Source organism: Abramis brama (assembly GCF_963993115.1).
Source record: "Abramis brama genome assembly, chromosome: 21".
Taxonomy (NCBI): domain Eukaryota; kingdom Metazoa; phylum Chordata; class Actinopteri; order Cypriniformes; family Leuciscidae; genus Abramis; species Abramis brama.
In genome coordinates, this window is record NC_139983.1 from 4,724,733 (window position 1) to 4,749,264 (window position 24,532).

General features: G+C 39.8%; 2 protein-coding genes across 2 annotated transcripts in view; one reads left to right on the plus strand and one right to left on the minus strand.

Moving 5' to 3' along the window:
• Positions 1–454: 454 nt before the first annotated feature.
• On the plus strand, positions 455–3,098 carry adi1 (acireductone dioxygenase 1). The gene is made up of 4 exons (XM_084097122.1): positions 455–616; positions 1,316–1,435; positions 1,531–1,710; positions 1,795–3,098. Exons 1-4 carry the CDS (start codon positions 500–502, stop codon positions 1,909–1,911), a joined length of 534 nt encoding a protein of 177 aa, XP_083953248.1. The 5' UTR covers positions 455–499; the 3' UTR covers positions 1,912–3,098.
• A 398-nt stretch (positions 3,099–3,496) lies between these two features.
• Positions 3,497–24,532, minus strand: part of trappc12 (trafficking protein particle complex subunit 12) — a 43,404-nt gene continuing 22,368 nt past the window's right edge. Inside the window, exons 4-12 of the mRNA XM_084097119.1 lie at positions 19,985–20,098; positions 17,309–17,447; positions 16,042–16,154; positions 15,859–15,931; positions 9,107–9,180; positions 7,377–7,475; positions 5,918–6,021; positions 5,038–5,125; positions 3,497–4,019 (exon numbers count right to left, since the gene is read on the minus strand). Coding sequence (XP_083953245.1) covers positions 3,777–4,019; positions 5,038–5,125; positions 5,918–6,021; positions 7,377–7,475; positions 9,107–9,180; positions 15,859–15,931; positions 16,042–16,154; positions 17,309–17,447; positions 19,985–20,098 — 1,047 coding nt within the window. The 3' untranslated portion in view covers positions 3,497–3,776. The remainder of the gene's footprint in view (positions 4,020–5,037; positions 5,126–5,917; positions 6,022–7,376; positions 7,476–9,106; positions 9,181–15,858; positions 15,932–16,041; positions 16,155–17,308; positions 17,448–19,984; positions 20,099–24,532) is intronic.

Here is a 24,532-nt window from a genome sequence, read left to right on the forward strand (position 1 = left end):
CGCAAGTGTGACTTTTTTCCTCATAATTTCAAGATATAAACTCGCAATTGTGATAAAAAGTCAGAAATTCTGACTTTATTTCTTAGAATTGAGAGAAACAAAGTCAGAATTGTGAGTTCATATCACACAATTCTGAAAAAAATCTCACAATTTTGAGATGAAAAGACGCTATTACCTTTTTTTATTCAGTGGTGGAAACTTAAGGAATGGGAATTTTAACTATTATTATTATTATTTGTTTAATTGGTTTTTGTTTTAAAGGATTTTCCAAAGTCCCAGCTGGAATATCTGGTACCCTGGTTGGTAATCACTGATATAGCTTGAAATTAAAATATAAAGGCACATATACACAAATCAAAAGCAATATATGTATTATTATAAATATTTATTTATTTATTTGTTTTTTTTTAAATCATAAGTTACTTTTATTTTGAAAACCACAAATTCCTTTCAGTGCTTTGCTTTCTGGGCTCCCGCATGTGGAATAAACTTGAGTGTGATGGAGGCATGGTACATGGATGAGTCCAGTGAGGACCAGAGACTGCCTCACAGACTGAGCCCGAACCAGCCCGTGACCCGAGAGCAGCTCCAGCACATCGGAGTTTATTACTGGAAGGTTCGGTCAGGAATCACTCAGATTAATGTTGCACACATCACGTGATACCAGCAGAAACTCCGCGCTTTATGACGAATGCAAAATAGAACCATTTAGTAAATTTTTTTTTACTTGTCATTTATTCATTGTCCATGAATGTTGTTGCAGTACAAGTACATTTCTGAAATACAACGTCAGCAATAACTGACATGATCCACTTTTACAAAAACATGACTTTATACAGTAGAATTATAATATGGGATGGCATTCAAGTACATTAAGACGCTTTTTAGAATCTTTTATTTTTTTGATGACTATTATATTTAACATAATTTAGTTTTACTGCACTAACCCTTTACAATAAGTATCTTGGTACTAGCATTCAAATATACCCTGGTATTATTTTTCCGTTACCATTGTATATTTACAATGTTACAATTTTACAAAATATTTAAAAAAATGCATTAATATATATATATATATAATCATTTATATATAACATTTTATTTCAGCTAGTTTCCAAGGCAACATTTCTTATTTTTGTTTAGTTTAAGAAGTTGAAGTGCTAGAATAACTAATAATTAAAAATGTATAAAAAAATACTAAAGTGAAAAGAGAAAATATAAATGCTAAATCAAAATATTAACAATAACTATAATAGTATGTCAAGCATACTAAAATAACAAGTTTTAATGGTTCTGCTCTTCTTCTTTTTTTCAGTTAAATGCAGATATTTATGAAAATGACCCAGAACTGCAGAAGATCCGTGAGGAAAGAGGTTATTCCTATATGGATATTATAACCATTCACCCGGACAAACTTCCTGATTATGGGAACAAAGTAGGTTATGCATGTCCTCATTGATTTGGTATAAAATGAGAATAATTTTCAGCATGTACTGAAATGCATCTGTAAATCTGATTCCTGCCTTCCAGGTGAAGATGTTCTATGAAGAACACCTCCATCTTGACGACGAGATCCGCTATATTCTGGACGGGTCGTCTTACTTTGATGTGAGGGACAAAGATGACCGCTGGATCCGATTGGCCGTGTCTAAAGGTGACCTCATCACGTTACCGGCGGGAATCTACCACAGATTCACCGTTGACGAAACCGTACGTGTCTTTATGATTCACTAAAGTATTTGCTTCCAGTCGTTTAGCAGACGCTGTTATCAGACGCAACGTTTTTCTCCTCAGAACTACACTAAAGCCATGCGTCTGTTCATCGGCGAGCCGGTCTGGAAGGCCTATAACCGTCCGGCTGATGACTTCGACATCCGTAAGACCTACGTCAACTCCCTGAGATCCTCCTGAGACGTTCCTGAGACGCCACATCTGATTGGTTTAGAGCTAACGAAGGACCGAATCACAGGATTGCTGACTTGATCTTTATCAGAATGAAACTCTGTAGTGCCTTTAACAAACACTCTTGACAGGGGTTGCAATCATGAGTCGTAGATCTTACGTGTCATTGCTGATGATAAACACATAATACAGTATCATTTAGTATTTTGATAGTTATGACGATGAATTGTAGAGTTTAAAAGTGACGTTTTGTAGCATTAATTCACTACTTTCTGTTAAAAGATGTGGGGAAGAACTAGCCTACAAACTGTTGTGTCTTCATGTTTCATGTTTCCATCCAAAGTTCAACTTATCCGAATTCAACTTTCAATGTGCAAAATTGTAATACAACAAAATCATCACTTCCTGATAAACTAGCGCAAAATATCACTAAGAAAAATGGTTGCAAAAGAAAAGGCGTTGGCGTTTCCATCCAGAGTTTTTTATGCGACATCCCAAAATGCGCATACAAATAGGTGGATGGAAACATGATTTGCGTCATAAAATATATTTGAGCACATTATTATATGGTAATACTGCAATGCAAAAACACTGCACAGAACAAAGTCGTTATACTGAAGACAACATTATAAACATAAATAAACAGAATAATTATTGATGTTGGTTGTATGAGAATGCTGTCTGTATGATTATATGCTTGCCGTTTGTTTTGTTACTCATATCGCAACACTAAATGAGTATCAATATAGAAATATTATGCTAAAAATTGTTTTGAAAGAGATTTTTCTAAATTTGTCTAATTTTAATTGACAACTATATTTAATCATGACTGGCATGTTGACAAATACAGTAGGTTTTCAATATTATTGGGGTATATAGAGGTTACTTGAACATTTACTGATCTATAAGCATCTCACAGATTGTATTATACATGAATTATATAAAACTACTGACAGTCCATCACAGTTCGACATAGTTATTCCTTCAAGCTGATTGAATAGGGTAAAAATGTAACTAGTAAATATCGCCACACTTCATCAGTTGATTGATTACATTAAAACAACCTTTGTTTTGCATGTTTTCTGAAATGCAGTGTTTTAAATATGCAAATGAGACATTATCTAATTAAATGTCCACTCATTTGCATACATATCCAGAACAGAAATCTGAACATTGGATAAAGCCGGGTTTAAAAATGTTGTTTCATCTGGTTGACATGAATAAGTCATATTGTGGAGTTTGAATATCTCTTTTTATCACTCCATAAATCAGAAAACACTGTTAATAGTCAGAAAGAAATTAGGAATAAAATGATGTATAAATCAGGCGATTGATGTATGAACAAACCTCTCAGTAAAAGCCTTCAGAATATATAGATAGGAATGTAAAGTTTGGTGCATGTAAAGTGGAGATATCTCGTTCAGTGAATAAGAAAAAAATTATTCAATAAATAATATTTCCACGAGTCAAATAGCCTAAAATCTCAAACCTGACCAAAGCATGATTTGTTTTTATGTACTGTTGTCATTAATTATCCTGTGAGCTCAACCGTAGAATCACAGTTTAATTCATAAAGCACATCTCAACATCAGAACAGGTTTTCATACATTTATTCACAAGATTTCATTTTCTCATTTTCAGAAATACACAGTACAGTTGTAATTAGCTTACACTCTTTGAAAACAATCATTTAATGTGCTTAAAAGCATTTCTCTTGATTCCTGAAACAGGGGGAAAAGTGTGTAACCCTTTTTTTTCTGTCCTGTGCGGAGCAAAATATCGACATCTCAAGTTAACTTTGGTCCTGTCTGTCCACCGTAAGACTTGTAAAAGCTTTATTTTCCACGCCGGCGCGCGAGTGCTGCGTTTGGTCCTCACACGAGCTTGAGGCACTGGATGTTGAAGCTGTCTCCTTCCCGACAGGCCGTGGCCTCCAGCAGAGCCTGCTTCTTCTGCGTGCTGCGGGACGACTCCAGCTCGTACATGGTGGTGAGGTTGAACAGCACGCTCTCGTGCAGGTACAGCGCGGGGTCCTTGTGCACCAGGCTCTCCAGCTGGCCCAGGGACTCCTTCAGCCGGCCCAGATACAGGAGACACACCGCTGCATTGTTGTTCGCCTGAGGAAAGAAAGCTCAAGTTGTTAGAACTGGCACATGCATCCGATGTACCCTGGCAATCCAGAGTTCTTGCGAGAGCACAAGTTGAATTTGCTCAGTGAGTGACTCTGGCGTCTAGTAATGATGCTCATTAAATATGCCCTTGTATCCGAGCTGCACCAATCACATCGGGTTATCTGATATAGGCGGGCCAGAGGCGAGATGACGACAGCGCTGTGACGTTGAGTCATTAGTAAACATTGCAAGATGGCTATGGATGAACACCAGTTGTTTGAAACGGCTTTGGTCGCTACAATGAACGAGTTAGACTTGGCTTTTTATCTAAAAGAGGAACAGAAGACGGCGCTCGAATCGTAACTTTGAAAGAAGGGCGTTTTTACTGTTTTGCCGACCGGATACGGCAAGAGTCTAATCTACCAGTTAGCTCTGCTGGTAGCTAAGCGTATGGGGCGTGTTGTGATTGGTTGTAGTGTTATCCAATTGCGTGCCGTGAGATTTTCAAATGCATGCTTGGTGCCGCCCCTCGAGCTGGCCGATCTTCATTAGTCGACGCCAGACCATTAATCTTTCAGATTTAGGTCTGGATTTCCAGGCTACGTCCGATGTTCATCAGCTGCTGTTTTTCTAGTGGTAAAGTCCCCATGAGATCAAAAATGACAGTGCTTGTTTTTCTATGGAATATTACAGTATGTTTTATCTCATAATTTTTTAATTTATGGGTCTCGTAATCTTGAATCAGAATATCTTCCCCTCCCTCTGGCAGCATCTCTTCTCTTCTCTGATGATGAGGGCGGGGCAACCTGTCACTCACATGAGATCAGCCAATAGCAAACCACAACCATCCAATCAATTCCCCACAGACACAATCAAGCCCCGCCCACATTTGTTCTTGTTCCAGAAGTCGTTTCACTTGGATATACGGCAGAATAGAGAAAAATCGACGAGCGCAACACCCGTTTCACGCCGATTTGAAGCATCACTTGGTCATCAGTGTTCTGGAAAGAGAACAAGCACTCACCACTGGGTTCTTGGGATCAAGCTTCAAAACACTGGAGAAACACACGTGTGCGTCTGCGTAGTTATTCTGGCTCAGATAAACAAAAGCCCTGTTGACAACATCACATTCACGTTAAACAGAAGCACAGACTCTACCGTTTAAGTACAAGTACTACACTAAACGTTTGGAGTAATTATGATTTTTAATTTTTTTTTGTGAAAGAAGTCTCTTTTGCTCACCAAGGCTGCACTTATTTGAATGCACTGCAGTAAAAACAATAATATTGTGAAATATTATTACCATTTAAAATATTTTCAGCATCATTACTCCAGTCTTCAATGTCACATGATTCATATTTTTGTGGAAACTGAAGTTTCAGATAAGATATATATATATATATATATACAGTAAATTATACTGTTATTCAGCAAGGACACATTAAATTGATGAATGTCACAAAAGATTTCTATTTCAAATAAATGCTGTTCTTTTGAACTTTCTATTGATCAAAGTATCACTGTTTTAAAAAAAATAAGCAGCACAACTGTTTTCAACATTGATGATAATAATAAATGTCTCTTGAGCATCAAATCATCATATTAGAGTGATTTCTGAAGGATCATGTGACACTGAAGACTGGAGTAATGATGCTGAAAATTCAGCTTTGATCTCAGGAATAAATTACACTTTAAAATACAGTATATTCACATAGAAAACAGTTATTTTAGATTGTAATACTATTTCACAGTATTACAGTTTTTACTGTATTTTTGATTAAATTAGTGCATCCTTGGTGATCAGAAGAGACCTCTTTGAAAAACACAGAAAAATCATAATTATTCCAAATTTGAAAGCAGATTTCAATAAGCGCTGCTGTTATGGAGCAGAAATCAGTGTTTACCTGTTCATCAGAACTGAGGTGTCTTCATCAGGTGTTTTTCCCTTTGATTGACAGGCCTTTTCCACATCCTGAAAATACTTCTCCGCAGTTCTTATGTCTCCAATCTAAAAATATGAACACACAGAACATTAATTACACTCTGTGTGAAGATAAAACATGAAGAGCAAAACAGAGTCTTTGATTCTCTTCAGAAACAAGTAACTCTGCAAAGAATGGACACCGTTCACTCATCCAGTCGACTAGATGACAGTAATCACAGAAAATGGCTCAACAGCTGAGGCACTGCAAGTATGATTCATTTAAATAACTCAACATAGGTTTAATAAAAGCTGCAATAAACAAGGTGCTTTGAAACAATAAACTGATGGTTCTGTTCAGATGGTTAAATGACTCTCTTCTCATTTCCTTGTTTCAGATTCATTCACTTTTCCTTTCCATTTTCCCCATGTATGCATGATTGTGTGTATGTGTATGTGCATGTGTTTGTTTAGATTAGTTATGTGTTTGTGATTTAGTTAAATGAAACTTTTGTGCACATTCTTGTGTGTTGATTCAGGTCCCTTCAGAAATACTTCTAATATGTCGATTTTCTAGCCTGGCTATCACCAGACCAAGCTCAATCTTTTAAGACTGATCATTAGTCTGGGGAGTCTGCTCTGTATTTTCTACTGCACAAGAGGCGTGATCGACGGGCACAGTATAAATGACTCTGTACGCAATTGGATAGTCCTTCAACCAATCAAACCAACGATCCGGGTGACGTACTTTGCAGTGAAAACTCCAGGCAGGAAACGTGTCAACAAACGTGTTGGTTTGGAGCATTGATCAGCGGTTTGCAGAATCAGCAATGGCATCCAGCGATTTTTGCAGGTTGTGCAAAAAAAACAAACATGAAAGTTAGTGGTATTTACACCCACTCGAGCGATTTGTTTGCAAAACTAAAGAAGTCATTGAGCATCGTCGAGAGGTTAAAAGGAATTGGATTGGATTAAACCCTCCAATAGCGCGCCAGGTGGATAAGCCAGTTTGTGATTGGTCCCCGCAGATTTGTAACGGAAGCAGGATAGAAGAATGTACAGGTGTCCAGCCTGAGCTGCAGGGCGAAATCAAATCATCGGCAGATCGGGCTGGGTTTACCCAGTCTACCGATTTTCAGGATTCTTTGATAAATAGAAAGTTCAAAAGAACAGCATTTATTTGAAATAGCATCTTTTGTAACATTATTAATGTCTTTACTGTCACCTTTCATCAATTAAATGCATGAAAGTATTCATTTCTTTTCAAAAAAATCTCACTGAACCAAAACTTGATTTACTGAACCCAAACCAAGACACATGCTAAACTTTACTGCTATCTGTTTCCTTCAGAAACTGCAGCCCTGACCTCTGTCTGGCGTATGTCATGTGATTCAGTGTCTCCTCTCCTGACGTCAGGTGAGTATTGTTCAGGTGTCTCTCACCTGTAGGAAAATGCGTCCGATTCCACTCAGCAACTGCACGCTTTGCTCCGGCTCATACTCGATGATGGAGTGATACGTCTCCACCGCCAGAACATAGTCCTTAATGTGACAGGAAGGGGAAATCATTTCAGTAAAATGAGCTTTTCTGAAAGATACACTATGTAACGTTTGGAGCTCTAGCGGTTAATAAACAAAACTGCATGCGTCGGAGCTACTTCTCTCGGAGCTAACACTTCTTTCATGTATTCCTCAGCATCTTGTAGTTCCAAACCTGTATTCTGTTGAAATATACTTCTGCATGAGTCTTCATACAGCTCTTTTCCATTCAACAACAATTCATAATGACCATGTCTGTCAAGCTCCAAAAGAACACAAAATCACGACGAAAGTTCCATAGAAGACGCCTAAACGACTATATTCCACGTTTTCTGAAGTCATCTGATAGTGCTGTGTGAGGAACCGGCCGAATGCATCATGTCAGTTTGAACATGCGGGATGGAGGATGAGATTCGAGAGGAAGACTGTGTGAGCTCGTTCATCCAAACCATTTACGCCATTGACTTCCACAGTATGAAGAAGAAGACTATGGCGGTCAATGGGGTCCTTCTTCAAAATATCATCTTCTGTGTTCAGCAGAAGAAATTCATACAGGTTTGGAGCAACATGAGGATGAGTAAATGATGACAGAATCATAAAGCTGACTTCAGAAGTCTTAAAATATATAGCGCACAAGGTGTACTGAATCACTGTTAAGATACGTTTTTATGCATTTTTATCTTTGAGCTTGACAGATGTGGTCACTAAAAAGCATGTGTGAAGGTTCTTCACAAATTGTCCTTTTGAGTATCATAGTAAAAATACAGCATATGGATCTTGAACAACAGCGGTGAGCAAATGGCAGTTTTTTAAGGAAGTACTTGTCTATTAATAGGTGAACCTACAGTAACATCTTCAGCTAGTCAGCTTGAGATCCTTTTCATCTAAACTGGTCATATCTCTTAAGCCATATTCTCCCGTGTACAGTCACGCAGAGACGAGGCACAACCGCTGGAGGGCCAACAGTTACAGTGTACCGTTCATGTTAACTAATGTTAACAAAAGAAACCTTATTGTAAAGTGTTACCATATTACACTGTAACAAGGACACCTTAAAATAAAGTGTAACCCAGCATTTTCATTTTGTGGATGAACTATTCCTATAAGGTTCCTGAGCCAGTAGGACTCAAACTATTGAAACAGAAACATCTTAAACAGTTTTCACCTCACAAAACCCTCGTGTTGGCATTGCTAAAACTCTCAGGGAATCCATATATGACATTTATACAATATTCATTACAACAACAATTCATATTTGTGATTCTGAGTTTCTTTGTTGTGTGTCTGGTAACCAATTTCTATGCGTGCAACTACAGTCTTTAGCCAGCAGATGGCACTCATTTAACATGATAACTTGCATAAAAAAAATATATATTTCAGCTAATGACAATCTAAATCTAAGCGTATGCCATATAGGTATAGTATGTGTGCATAGACACGTTTTTACCAATAGAACAATGATCAGAAAACCTATTTTATCCCATTTCAGTACTATCCAGTCGTCACCTGCTTGAAGGAAACCCTATGATTTATAACCCTTGATAGAGTGTGTTTGTATGCATACAGATATGATTCAGGTCAGATATAAATGTGTGACTGAGTATATGTGTGTGTATGTTTGTCCGCCCATGTACCTTCATCATTAGCAGACAGTTGGCCATGGAGTACATCACCCTGCTCAGACGTGACCTCCACAGCTGGATCGAGGCTGAAACACAGAGAGAGAGAGAGAGAGAGAGAGAGAGAGAGACTGAGCAAATGGACTGGAATTGGAAATTGCAGTCTTTCCATCCTTTTCCCAGCTACAAACCATCAATTGTTTGTCTGCTGGTGGGAATTATAGTGCAGGAGGAAAAGACAGAGTGACAATCACATTTATTTCCCCCCTCTGGCTCACTGTAGACCCCCATCAGCGAGCCGATCTGATCTCAGATCTGTGTGTGTGTGCGCATGAACAGACCGATGGGTGTGAGATCGCAACTGAAGAAAGAGAGCGACACTGCATCACGACTGCCACATAAACACAGAATGATAATATTCCTAGAGGGCATACAAATTAAAAATAGGATTGTCAATCAATTATAACTATATGAAAGAATAGTCAGAAAATTCTAGTTTTTTTTTTATGGAAAATTTGATTCTTCAGGCTTTTATTGCTCATTTGAACCATGCTGATATTTATATGGACAAAAGATTTTGCGCTGAGATTTTTAAATTCTGATAGTTTGCAATGTAAATCATTGAGATCTTTAAAACAGTATAGAAGATAATTACATAAAATGCATATAAGTATTAGTCATCACTCTATATCTGCTAATAATGTGTTAGTTAGATTATATTTCAATGCTTAGTTTATAATCAAAGCTCTGTAGTTTTAAAACATATAATGCAATGCAATACAATGATGATTGAGAGATGAACAAATAAACCTTCTTCAAAAGCCGGATGATCATATTTGATACACACATTTGAATGAAAAAAAAAATATATATGTATGGATAATCAAGTAAACCTAGGATGCTTGAGTCCAGTAAGTGTTCATCTTGAAAAATTACTAACAATATAAAAGTTATTCTTATGTTTACTTTATAAAAATCAGAATCTTTCACAGCAAAAAGACACGTGAAACACGAGCTGAAGGAGGATGCTTTTACAATTATACTAAAAGGCCTTTTACTGCTTATAGCTGAATTGAACTCATTTTATAATTGATGAAATTTACAGAATTATTGAACTGAACTGAATAAACTGAATTAAATTGAGCTAAATAATAAAACTATTTCCATTTTTAGAGCTGCTTTAAAGCAGAATTGAATTCTGTTTGAATCCTTGATAATTATTTTCCTGTTTATTACTGTAAAGCTCCTTTGAAACAATCTGTATTGTATAAAGCTCTATATAAATGTGACTTTACTTAAAAAGAAATTCAGAGTAAAAATCTGAATATTTTTTTTTTCTTTTTTCTATCACATTGTTTTGGGGTGGCTTTTGCCATTTTATCAGTATACTAAATGGAGGACATAAAATAATATTGATTATATTGAAGATTATATTGCTTTGGACCTGAGTCACCCACAGCTCAGACAAAATTTGCACTTTCGACGCACATTATAGGATGTTTGTCTTCGAACTGAACTCATCCTCCTCAGATTAACCTCTCATCCTCACCAAAAAATCCTCACACTGCCAGAGGCAAACTAGGGCAACGAACAGCCACACTAATCTCAGGGTGAGAGTAAAGGGGGTGCCAGCAGTCTGTCAGCACTTGGCAGCTCCTTCAGAGACATGTGCCCATGACGGAGGGAGTCCGTCCCGCTGAAACCACATCAGGCACACAGGCGGTGGGCCGGTGGGGGGCTTCTGAAATCACAGACTCTCCTCATAGCTATGCTGAAGCATGTATTTATCTCTGTCTTCACCAAAACAACACGTGAGCAAGTCAATCGAGCATGCAAGACTTATAGAACACGTCAACTATCTGTTCTGATGGATCGCTAACATCTACAGCTCTTTCTTGGGTTATTTGAGAGTGATTTCAAATTATAATCTCAAATTATAAACTCAGATTATAAAGGTGATGGTAAATGGTGATGTAGATTTTAAAAAAGAAATCCTATATATTTCAAATGTTTTCTAAATAAATATATATGTTGTGAACAGAATGTATTTGTATTTTTCACACTGAAAATAAATGTCAAAATATATTAAAAATGTATTTCAAGGGGCAGAAAAATAATCCAGTTCAGAGTCGACCTCCGTGACTGTGGCAAACACAGCCGCCCCAGGGGAAGTGTGTGCAGCCCTGACACACAAAATGGTGGTAGCCATTACTGGAAGCACTGAGTAAAGGGGAAAGACCAGGACCACCAGACTTGAGACCACGGGGCTGGGGAGCACTGAGACCAACAGACTTGAGACCACTGGGCTGGGGAGCACTGAGACCAACAGACTTGAGACCAATGGCTGGGGAGCACTGAGACTTGAGACCAATGGCTGGGGAGCACTGAGACCAACAGACTTGAGACCACTGGGCTGGGGAGCACTGAGACCAACAGACTTGAGACCAATGGCTGGGGAGCACTGAGACCAACAGACTTGAGACCACTGGGCTGGGGAGCGCTGAGACCAACAGACTTGAGACCAATGGCTGGGGAGCGCTGAGACCAAGAGACTTGAGACCACTGGGCTGGGGAGCACTGAGACCAACAGACTTGAGACCAATGGCTGGGGAGCACTGAGACCAACAGACTTGAGACCACTGGGCTGGGGAGCACTGAGACCAACAGACTTGAGACCAATGGCTGGGGAGCACTGAGACCAACAGACTTGAGACCACTGGGCTGGGGAGCACTGAGACCAACAGACTTGAGACCAATGGCTGGGGAGCACTGAGACCAACAGACTTGAGACCACTGGGCTGGGGAGCACTGAGACCAACAGACTTGAGACCAATGGCTGGGGAGCACTGAGACCAACAGACTTGAGACCAATGGCTGGGGAGCACTGAGACCAACAGACTTGAGACCAATGGCAGGGGAGCACTGAGACCAACAGACTTGAGACCACTGGGCTGGGGAGCGCTGAGACCAACAGACTTGAGACCAATGGCTGGGGAGCGCTGAGACCAAGAGACTTGAGAACACTGGGCTGGGGAGCACTGAGACCAACAGACTTGAGACCAATGGCTGGGGAGCACTGAGACCAACAGACTTGAGACCACGGGGCTGGGGAGCGCTGAGACCAACAGACTTGAGACCACGGGGCTGGGGAGCTCTGAGACCAACAGACTTGAGATCAATGGCTGGGGAGCACTGAGACCAACAGACTTGAGACCAATGGCTGGGGAGCACTGAGACCAACAGACTTGAAACCACTGGGCTGGGGAGCACTGAGACCAACAGACTTGAGACCAATGGCTGGGGAGCACTGAGACCAACAGACTTGAGACCACGGGGCTGGGGAGCGCTGAGACCAACAGACTTGAGAACAATGGCTGGGGAGCACTGAGACCAACAGACTTGAGACTACGGGGCTGGGGAGCGCTGAGACCAACAGACTTGAGACCACGGGGCTGGGGAGCGCTGAGACCAACAGACTTGAGACCAATGGCTGAGGAGCACTGAGACTAACAGAATTGAGACCAATGGCTGGGGAGCACTGAGACCAACAGACTTGAGATCAATGGCTGGGGAGCACTGAGACCAACAGACTTGAGACTACGGGGCTGGGGAGCACTGAGACCAACAGACTTGAGACCACTGGGCTGGGGAGCGCTGAGACCAACAGACTTGAGACCAATGGCTGGGGAGCGCTGAGACCAAGAGACTTGAGACCACTGGGCTGGGGAGCACTGAGACCAACAGACTTGAGACCAATGGCTGGGGAGCACTGAGACCAACAGACTTGAGACCACTGGGCTGGGGAGCACTGAGACCAACAGACTTGAGACCAATGGCTGGGGAGCACTGAGACCAACAGACTTGAGACCACTGGGCTGGGGAGCACTGAGACCAACAGACTTGAGACCAATGGCTGGGGAGCACTGAGACCAACAGACTTGAGACCACTGGGCTGGGGAGCACTGAGACCAACAGACTTGAGACCAATGGCTGGGGAGCACTGAGACCAACAGACTTGAGACCAATGGCTGGGGAGCACTGAGACCAACAGACTTGAGACCAATGGCAGGGGAGCACTGAGACCAACAGACTTGAGACCACTGGGCTGGGGAGCGCTGAGACCAACAGACTTGAGACCAATGGCTGGGGAGCGCTGAGACCAAGAGACTTGAGAACACTGGGCTGGGGAGCACTGAGACCAACAGACTTGAGACCAATGGCTGGGGAGCGCTGAGACCAACAGACTTGAGACCACGGGGCTGGGGAGCTATGAGACCAACAGACTTGAGATCAATGGCTGGGGAGCACTGAGACCAACAGACTTGAGACCAATGGCTGGGGAGCACTGAGACCAACAGACTTGAAACCACTGGGCTGGGGAGCACTGAGACCAACAGACTTGAGACCAATGGCTGGGGAGCACTGAGACCAACAGACTTGAAACCACTGGGCTGGGGAGCACTGAGACCAACAGACTTGAGACCAATGGCTGGGGAGCACTGAGACCAACAGACTTGAGACCAATGGCTGGGGAGCACTGAGACCAACAGACTTGAGACCACTGGGCTGGGGAGCACTGAGACCAACAGACTTGAGACCAATGGCTGGGGAGCACTGAGACCAACAGACTTGAGACCACGGGGCTGGGGAGCGCTGAGACCAACAGACTTGAGACCACGGGGCTGGGGAGCGCTGAGACCAACAGACTTGAGAACAATGGCTGGGGAGCACTGAGACCAACAGACTTGAGACTACGGGGCTGGGGAGCGCTGAGACCAACAGACTTGAGACCACGGGGCTGGGGAGCGCTGAGACCAACAGACTTGAGACCAATGGCTGAGGAGCACTGAGACTAACAGAATTGAGACCAATGGCTGGGGAGCACTGAGACCAACAGACTTGAGATCAATGGCTGGGGAGCACTGAGACCAACAGACTTGAGACCACTGGGCTGGGGAGAGCTGAGTCTAACAGACTTGAGACCACCGGGCTAGGGATGCCAGCTGCTCACACTGATATTAGCGGTGGATCCGCCACACTGGATGCCAGTCTTGTCCGCCCGAGACGTATACAGTGGCCAGGTTGGTATGGTAGCAGCCAAGCTCTGCGGCCACCATTGCAATAGGTGCATAACCCCATAAATATAGTTATATAGTTATATAAATATATTTACCAAATATATTACTAATATATTAGTTGTACATTCTTGCCATTTGGGTTTTATTGTTAAAAAAAATCCAAAAATGAGCACAGGTTTCCTTCTTCCTATTTTATTTTCTAAAAGGAAGTTTAGGCATACTGAAGGGATTGTATAATTTAGAGAGCTTTTTATTGTACGAAGATTTTGATATCAGTGATTGCGAGATGAGTCATCAAAAAGAGAAAGACTGCAAAGTCTACAAGTGTATATCTGGTAAAAGACTATAATGTAATTTAAAGGTCCCATGACATGAAATTTCCACTTTCTGAGGTTTTTTAACATTAATATGAGTTCCCCTAGCCTGTATATGGTCCCCAAGTTTCTAGAAATTTTAATCGGTGTAAATCGAGCTTTTGCTATTTTTCTCTGCCTTTGGAAAATGGAAGCTCAACCGGGCTGATCTTGAATCTCCTCCTTATGACGTTATAAGGAGAAATGTTACCTCCCCTTTCTCTGCTTTGCCCGCCCAGAGAATAGTTCTCGCCCATGAGAAAATGAGCTAGGAAGTAGAATGCGCGCGCGATTTTAGTTTGTCCACGAGAGATATCATGGCTTTTGAGCGAGCGAAGCATAATAATTGCTCAATAATTGGATGTGCAAATGAACACCGAAGGGTACACACAGCTACACACCTCGGACAAGTAAGTCAACAAATGATATATAAGTGTGTTGCTTTACTGTTTATGGTTACCTAGCTTCTTACACGTAGAATGTGGCTGTCACATTAGCTATGCAGCTATGCAGTTACTTGCGCTAATGTAAAGGTAGACAGCATCAAGTTACACACACTGTAACGCGAGTGTTGTACATTTCTTTGTTATTTGGATAACCGTTTTCCTGTTGGTTATATGGCACGCGCGATATCCGCATTTCAAGATCGCAGAGCTTGATGTAATTGTAATAAGATAAATTACAGACGTTACAGATCTCTCATGAAAAGGCAACAGTAGGTTCGCGTTAGCTATATGATAATAACTGTAAACCATCCGAATAAAGTACCGTATCCAGACATAATATTTTAAACTAACCATTCGGAAACGTCCCGCTGGAGCCGCTGAGTTGCAACTTCTTCATCCGTTGCTTCTCCATCTGGATCAGATTCTGGGTCAAACTGAAATGCTTGAACGACTGCGTGTCTTCGTGCCATTGCAATATATCCAACATAAACAAATGTGCATGGTACCGTTGCGCAAGATGGTCAAGGCCACACCCACCCTCCACCTTGCGCCGCCTTTCTCCTCCTCATTATCATTTAAAGCTACAGACACCGAAACGGCCCGTCTGAAGGAAGCTCATTCTGGGACTGGCTTGTAGTGGCTATAATTCTGTACCGAGGCTGAATTTTTGGAAAGAGATTTCACATACAGTACTAAGGACCACTAAGGCCTATATTAAAGCCTACAAAAAGTAGCATGTCATGGGACCTTTAACATAACAGATACAGAAGCTTACAAATAACCAATTTGAAGGGTGGTGGAAATGAGGATGAGTAAACAATGACAGATTTTTCATTCTGTTTGTATTTGACATGCACTAGGTCTAGAGGAGAGATTTCAGTGGTCTGTACCGAGTCTGTTGTCCTGTGTGAGGTTCATCATACTCCCGTCCTCAGCTAAACCCTCCTGCAGGTTACTCAGAATCTGTGAAAGGACAAGAACAGAGGTTTTACAACCCCAATTACAGCTATGCTAATTAAATTTCAGAGCTCTGCAGAGCAGGTGCAGCCAGTGAGGTGTAAAGTTCAGCTCACCTTCTGACAGACGCTCTTTATTCTGTGGAGGCGGTCCAGAGTATCCTGAGGCTTCTGCAAATACTGGGGAAGCTCGGCGTGCAAAACACGCATGGAGAATGGCACCATCGAGCCTTGACCATCCAAGACAGAGGCATATAAAACACATTTAGGGATATTAACACTAATGCATAGTCTTTCTCTTCTGCAAAAACTAACAACATTTTCCATTCTTGCTTCTTTTTCTGTCAGTAAATATACTGACGAAACAGACTCCATGCTGGTGAAACAAGCTTTGATCACACCACTCTTTGATATCAGGATGGATCTTGTAACGTAGACCTGGGTCTGAAGATCTTCAAATTTCACCTGACCGACTGCAAAAGGTTTTTATTGGTATGACTGGAAATAAAGCTCTGTTGGGTAATTGGCTGATATTATGATGCATTTGAGAAGTAACTAATTGCTGGATTTGCCCAATTTTGCCAGGTTCGTGGCGTCGTGAAAGATATTTACAGTCCCATTAAAAAGTTTGGGGTCTGTAAGATTTTTAAAAAAGTCTCTTCTGCTCTCTAAGGATGAATTTATTTGATCGAAAACAGTAATACTGTGAAATATTATTGCAATTTAAGATAATCGTGTTTATTCACAATATAATACAATAATTTATTTGGTGCCTTTGCTTTCTCACAGAACAAACACAAAACAAAGAACTACTGTGATAACTACAAACACTAAAAACAAAACAACCTAGAACAGCTGAAGGAAAAATGCATTCAAAGCAAAAATATCATTGTACAGGTAATGCTGTAACATAATACATGCTTGCATTTGTATAAATTAAATAACAATCAGACTTTTACTACCATTATAACATAAACATAACAATGATAATAAAAATTAAGAGGTACAAAAAAAGAGATAAAGTTTATTATCCTAAATATTGTCAGCCATCTAATAAGACTTTAGGCAGAGTATTAATTACACAATCAGTGATTACAGAAAGTCATCACTTAATAAAACTCAGCAGCAACAGATAATAATATTATTATAATAAGTTAAATTAATTATTTAATAATAATAATAATAAAATAAAAATCTTTAATAACACTATAAATGTCTTTACTGTCACTTTTGATCAATTTAATGCGTCCTTGCTCAATAAAAGCATTAAATTCTTTTTTAAAAATTAAAAAATTTAATCTAACTGACTCCAAACCTGTGAACAGTAGTGTATGGAAAACTGTTTCAGAATATCTTAATATTGCCTCGATAAGACAACTTTTACCTCGTCTTCCAGGGTAAACCGTCGGGTAATATTCATAGTAGAGGTTTGGATGGTCAAGATTCCCAAAGGGCTCAAACTCCAGTTCAGCGTTCTGGAAAAGGTTGAGCTTCACCAGAAGAGCAAGACGCACAAACCACAGCTGCAGAGACAAAAGAGGTGTCTGTTTCAACATAACAATTCAACATTTTGTTCTTTCTGCAACTGAGTTGTGCAATGCTTTGTGATCTTCATGTATTCCAGACGAGCTCTTCTCTGCAGCAGTGCGTGTGGAGCTGGGTGAGGCCGCTCATCAAAGCGAGCGGGGGCTTTGACACGAGCCACGGGCCCGTCAGCGGGTTACTGTGGACTGAGTGGGAGTCGGGACGCCAGCTCAAACACTGACAGATCTGCTGCTTCACATGTATATCAGTGTGGGGAACTGAACAAAACTGGCTGGGTATCGACACAAATGTCGATTTTGATTCACAAGGCTTGCTATTCATTTAAATTCTGATCTTGATTCGAAATCCAGTTATATATCAGTATATATATATATATATATATATATATATATATATATACATATATATATACATATACATATACATATATATATATATATATATATATACATACATATATACACATATATATATATATATATATATATATATATATATATATATATATATATATATATATATATATATATATAAATATATATATAAATATAAATAACATTATAATAATAACTTTTTAATGGAAGTAAATTAATGACAAATGTCTTTGAAACATTGAAAAAAAATGCATTGGATTAAAAGTGCTTGCTTTTTAAAGCAGTGTATTTTCAGGCTGAAATTTAATATGGTTTTACGGTATATTCAAGCTGTGAATATTTCAATTAAAAACATTTCAACCACAATTAGGTGAGAAGCTCACACTGTAAAAAAAACCCCTAATTTTACAGAAAATAACTGTGATTTTTTGACGATAATTTCCTTTAATTTGAAATTGTACTCAAAACACTGTAAAATTACAAATAATATCTGTAAAATAAAAATTCAGCTGTTATTTTAGGTATTGTGACATTAATGACAAATTACAGTAATTCACATTTTTTATACAGAAAATTGATTGTATTTTTCATACAGTATTTTTTCTGTTTTCTTAAATTACATAAAAATGTATGTAAAATTACAAATATAATCTGTAATTTAACAGAAACAAAACAGTTAAATGATAAAATGGTCAAATGACTGTCAGCCCCCCAAAAAACTGTAAAACACTAAATTAAATAAACTGAAAAACACTGTTATTTTACAGGTATTTCCTGAATAATCACGATCATAAACCTTCATTGTAAAAAAAAACGTAAAAAAAGGGTCAAATGACTGGAAGCTACGGCTGCCAAACAAAAACCATAAAATTCAAGTAAAATATGCTAATTTAAATAAAGTGTAAAAAACTTTCAAATAAATTTGATGTCACCATGATTGAGATTTTTTACTTTTGTTTTTCTCTGGCTGCTTTAACTGTGTATTTGATACACATTTGTTATAGCAATAAATACAGGAGAAAATATCAGATGATCTTGGTCATTTAATGATGATGTTATAGTCATCATATGATGATCTGATTCACTGATATGACAGTCAAATCTCTGAATATAATTACATAATATGTAGATGGAATTTAGCTTTATACAAAGTCTTTAATTAATGTCATATTTTTTCACATGACCCTTGAAATATTGTGGCATCAGTATTATAACAATCTGAATAAAAAAAAAAAAAATATTATACAGAAAAAGTTTTGAGCTGGTTAATTTTTTTAGTAGTATAGAGACAGTAGTATAGAGACGAGAATACTTTTTGTGCGCGAAAAAACTAAAATAACGACTTTATTCAACTATTCATTTTATTCTGTGTGTCTGAGTGAGTTCACGTAGTGTAACAGCGCAGCGCTTCTGGGTTGTACGTCAGAACGGAGGCTCACTATTGGCCGACGCTGGTCGTGTGTGATGCGTGTGATGCTGGTCAATAGTGAGCCTACGTTCTGACTTTCACAGAAGAAAATTAATAGTTGAATAAAGTCGTTATTTATTTTTTTTGCGCACAAAAAGTATTCTCGTCGCTTGATAAACTTAAGGTTGAGCCACTGTAGTCACTTGGACTATTTTAACGATGTCTTTACTAACCTTCTGGGCCGGCAGATGAAATTACCTAGCAGCCTATAGAGGAGTGAGACGGCTCTCAGATTTCATCAAAAATATCTTAATTTGTGTTTAGAAGATGAATGAAAGTCTTACGGGGTTGGAACAACATAAGGGTGAGTAATTACTGACAGAATTTTCATTTTTGGGTGAACTAACCCTACTTTTATGATGGATGGATGTGCTTTTTAGAGCTTCAAAATGTTAGGTACCCTTCACTCCCATTATAAAGCTTGAAAGAGCCAGGATATTTTTTAATATAACTCCGATTGTGTTTGGCTGAAAGAAGAAAGTCTTACACACCTAGGATGGCTTAAGGGCGAGTAAATCATGGGGTAATTTTCATTTTTGTGTGAACTATCCCTTAAACATGGGGGTCTATGGGATTGACTCTCTTTTGGAGCTTGTCTCTAGCGGCATTTTTGGGTGAACTATCCCTTTAAGCGCTGGGCCGCAGCCCTGTAGAGAGCACAGGTTGTGCTCACCTGTAAGGAGTCAGTGGTGTGTCCGGTGGGCTGGCCGCTCTTGCCGTAGCCCTGGCCGTGAGCCGTCAACAGTCGTCCCGTCAGATCCACGGACGCCCTCCAGTTCTTAGTGCTCTGTGGGCCGAGAGAGAAGATGAAGACATTACACAAACAGCTGCTCGCTCAGGAGGAGGCGCGAACGAGACGACAAGGTCACTGTGAGCACTCGCTTTACATGACACTGACATTAGTCACGGCAAGACTTTCGTTACAAAACTTGCATATGTTGCAAAAAAAATGTAATTGACTGCAATACAAACAAAAGCCTAGACAAATTAGTCTTGTTCACACCAAATTTTTGCTCACATATGGCGTACTGTAGATTTGTTTTTTGGGTGACAGGCACATTTCCCGGCAGTGGATTTGATCACTTTGCACATATATCCGATCTAATCTTCAGTGTCTGCAGTGTTATTTTGCATGGATGAAATTGTGATCCGTTTGTTCAGACAATATCAGTCAATATCCGGCCTACATCTCAATCGGGCCAATGGTTAAATTTTACTTGCCCTGCCATACTTTTCACTATATTATTGTTATTGTTTTTGACTCATTGTTTTAGACTCAACATTGTATTCTATTAAATATACTTATTATGACACCATATTTGTAGACCATTGAAATGTCACTATTCTCAAACCTAATTTTTATACCACAGCAGAAACTACTAGCCTGACTAATAAAAAGTTATGAAACAATATAAAAGACAAGTGAACAGTCAGTAATAAAATAAGAACAAAAAATAAATAAATACGTAACATTTTCTGTGTTTGTATTTGTCCTGAGTATTTTCTCCTTAAAACTGCAGTGAACCAAAGAGTCTCAAAAACACAGTTTGAAATCGCTGGTGTTTCTGACGTCACAAACTACCTTGTAACCAATCAGATCAACGTGTGATCGTCAACCAGTGGATCTCTGAGCTGAGTGAGTGAGTGGAGGCGGGGCTCATTTGCATATTCATGGTTCCACGTATACTAAACAGGGCTCTACAGTGCGCCCATTTCACTTGCACATGCGAGTAAATATTTCGCACATGCGAGTAAAAATCGCCAATAAGCTCATAATTTGTGCTAAAATAGTGTTTAGTTTTAAAAACCATTTTAAAAAGCTGGTTATATTTTGATGTTTCTGCGCAAGTTCAGCAGACAGTGAGGTTCAGGTTTGTTCCGATCAGAGCTCGTGAGTGGAGAGCGCATTTTTTGAATATTCCGCTCCGCTCGTTCATTCCGCAGGGTCGCTCGCTCAACCCAGATGTCCTGTTGCCTGGTTCGAAATCGAAAATATGTGGAATAAGGGCTGCTTCCGACTAAAAGTTTTTTTTCTAGTCGACTAGTAGGCTAGTTGTTTATTTAAGTCATTCGTGGACAAATCGCCCCTTTATATTAATTTAATTACTTATAGCCTACAGGATAATGAGCGTTTACGTATAGCCGCACTCAAAGCGCACGACCGCACGCATAAAGCTTGCCACAAAGAACCGGTAAAAGTAATGATTATGAATGCGTCTAAATGTGTCTAAATACGCTGTGAATGTGAATGTGCATTATACGCTGAGTTTCGGTTCGTTTATGAGACAAACTCCAGTTCACTCGCCGGCACCTCCATGTCGTGATTCTGCTATATTTACTTATTAAATCCAGGCAATTGGTTCATGAAACACTGATTAAAATTAAGATATAATTAATACAAAACGAAATTCAATTTAAAGAAAGGCAGCTGTTCTGTTTGAGGTCTCTGTGAAAGTTTTAAAGCAGTCTTTTAGTGCCGTTTTCAGAGCGCTCATGTCCGTACCCGAGAACTGACACGTTGTTTTTTCCCTCATAAATGCGAACACGAAAAATAAAATAAAATGAATATTATAATGTTTTTTTGTTGGGTCAGACGATTACCAAATTTCTCTCTATTGCTCCTCATAACCACTGAAAACGGTAAAAAAAAAATCGAACCAAAAGTCAAATTAATATGGACGGAAGTTAAAAGTGGTGGGTACAAAATGACTCATGACGAAATCTGGTGGGTACGCGTCCCCCCCGTCCCCCCCCCTGAAATCGACGCCTATGAGGAGGGGCAGAGTAGGACACTATATTACCGGGAGATCAGTTATTTAGGCCTAAATCTTCAGTATAATGATAATGATAACTATAATGATAAACTTGTACAACAAAAATGACTGTGCCCTGTTGTGAACTTAGAATCGAAAGACCAGGAGACTTGGTTGCTTCTTCAGCAGGTTTCTTTATTGAGGATACGAGCCGTCGTGAATGTTCGCTTACAGTTTATATACATTTAGGGGCAGGAACCGAAAAAGACAGGTTTAGGAACTGGTTTTAGACTGAGAGCATTGCCCACCCTAATCCACTCAGCATATCTATTCAAACACTGAGACCCGAGTACAGGACTGGCTGGACTTTCTTGCTAAAACACAAACTCCAAGAGTTTCAGTAAAACAGGACTGACCAGAGTCTTTTGCTAGAAAACTCTGATAATCATAATTTATACCTAACCTTAACATGCTAAATTCAATGTAAACCTAAATGAAACATTTTAATACATTTTCCCACAGCCCCCAAATATTTGTCTGTGCTCCTAAATTTTTTTTATTTAGGCGCACCAGTGCTCCTTGTTCAAAAAGTAAGTGTAGAGCCCTGCTAAATGAGACAAGGGTGTCGAGTTACATTCAAGATATTTTTTTAAAGGAAAACATTTTTAAATATGTAATTTTGGTGATCAAAGATGAGTTTTATGGGATAAAATTATTGACTACACGGGGACTTTAACAATTAATCCTTAGGTTAATCAGTTACACTTTATTTTAAGGTAATATAGTTACATTGTACTTACTCAGATAAGTACTGAATAGTATTTAACTACATGTACTTATTATAGAGTTACAAAACGGATTAGGGTTTGATTTAGGGTTATTTACTTGAAATTCTGCATCATTTACTGTTATTGCGTGCAACTACATGCACTATATTCCAAGACTTCTGAAGCCTTGTGATAGCTTAATGTGAGGTACTAATGAATATTTAAGTCATTAAGTTAAAGTTAATGGAAACTCATCTCTCTCCTCAGTCATTCTCCATTCAGCATTCAAACAGTGCGTCGCGTTCAGGTATGACAGTCAACACGATTAAACTCATTTCAAGATCAATGTTCCCATTATTATACTGTATTTGTAGATAAAGGTCTACGGTTTTGCACTAAAGGACTTTATTTTGTTAACTGCTGTTTCTAAATCATGTCATCTTTCTACCAAGTGTCTATATAATACACTATGCATCAATATCTCTTCCCTTTTTGCTTTTGTATTTATCAATGCGAAGTGCTGCTTGCTGCGCAGTTTTCATATCGTAATACTTTTGCACAATAAAAGGTTATTAACAGCCTATCTTGCTCTGTCCTATCTATCATATGTTGCTTCCTCATTAAAAAGCTGCGCTATACATTTAAAATAAATGTCTTTTCATTTTATAGTATATATATATATATACACATACACACACTATATTGCCAAAAGATTTGGGACACCTGCCTTTACATGCACATGAACTTTAATGACATCCCGTTCTTAATCCGTATGGTTTAATATGGAGTTGGCCCACCCTTTGCTGCTATAATAGCTTCAACTCTTCTGGGAAGGCTTTCCACAAGGTTTAGGAGTGTGTTTATGGGAATTTTTGACCACTCTTCTAGAAGCGCATTTGTGAGGTCAGGCACTGATCTTGGACGAGAAGGCCTGGCTCTCAGTCTCCGCTCTTATTCATCCCAAAGCTGTTCTGTGGGGTTGAGGTCAGGACTCCACACCAAACTCGCTCATCCATGTCTTTATGGACCTTGATTTGTGCACTGGTGCGCAGTCTTGTTGGAACAGGAACATCCCCAAACCGTTCCCACAAAGTTGGGAGCATGAAATTGTCCAAAATGTTTTGGTATGCTGAAGCATTAGTTCCTTTCACTGGAACTAAGGGGCCAAGCCCAACCTCTGAAAAACAACCCCACACCATAATCCCCCCTCCACCAAACAACCTCACACCGTAATCCCCCCTCCACCACACAACCACACACCGTAATCCCCCCTCCACCAAACAACCCCACACCATAATCCCCCCTCCACCAAACAACCCCACACCATAATCCCCCCTCCACCACACAACCCCACACCATAATCCCCCCTCCACCAAACAACCCCACACCAAACAACCCCACACCATAATCCCCCCTCCACCAAACAACCCCACACCAAACAACCCCACACCATAATCCCCCCTCCACCAAACTTTACACTTGGCACAATGCAGTCAGGCAAGTGGCGTTCTCCTGGCAACCGCCAAACCCAGACTCGTCCGTCGGATTGCCAGACGTGCCAAGCGTGATTCGTGTTCCAGAGAACATGTCTCCACTGCTCTAGAGTCCAGTGGCGGCTGCTTTACACCACTGCATACCACGCTTTACAATGCACTGATGATGTAAGGCTTGGATGAAGCTGCTTGGCCATGGAAACCCATT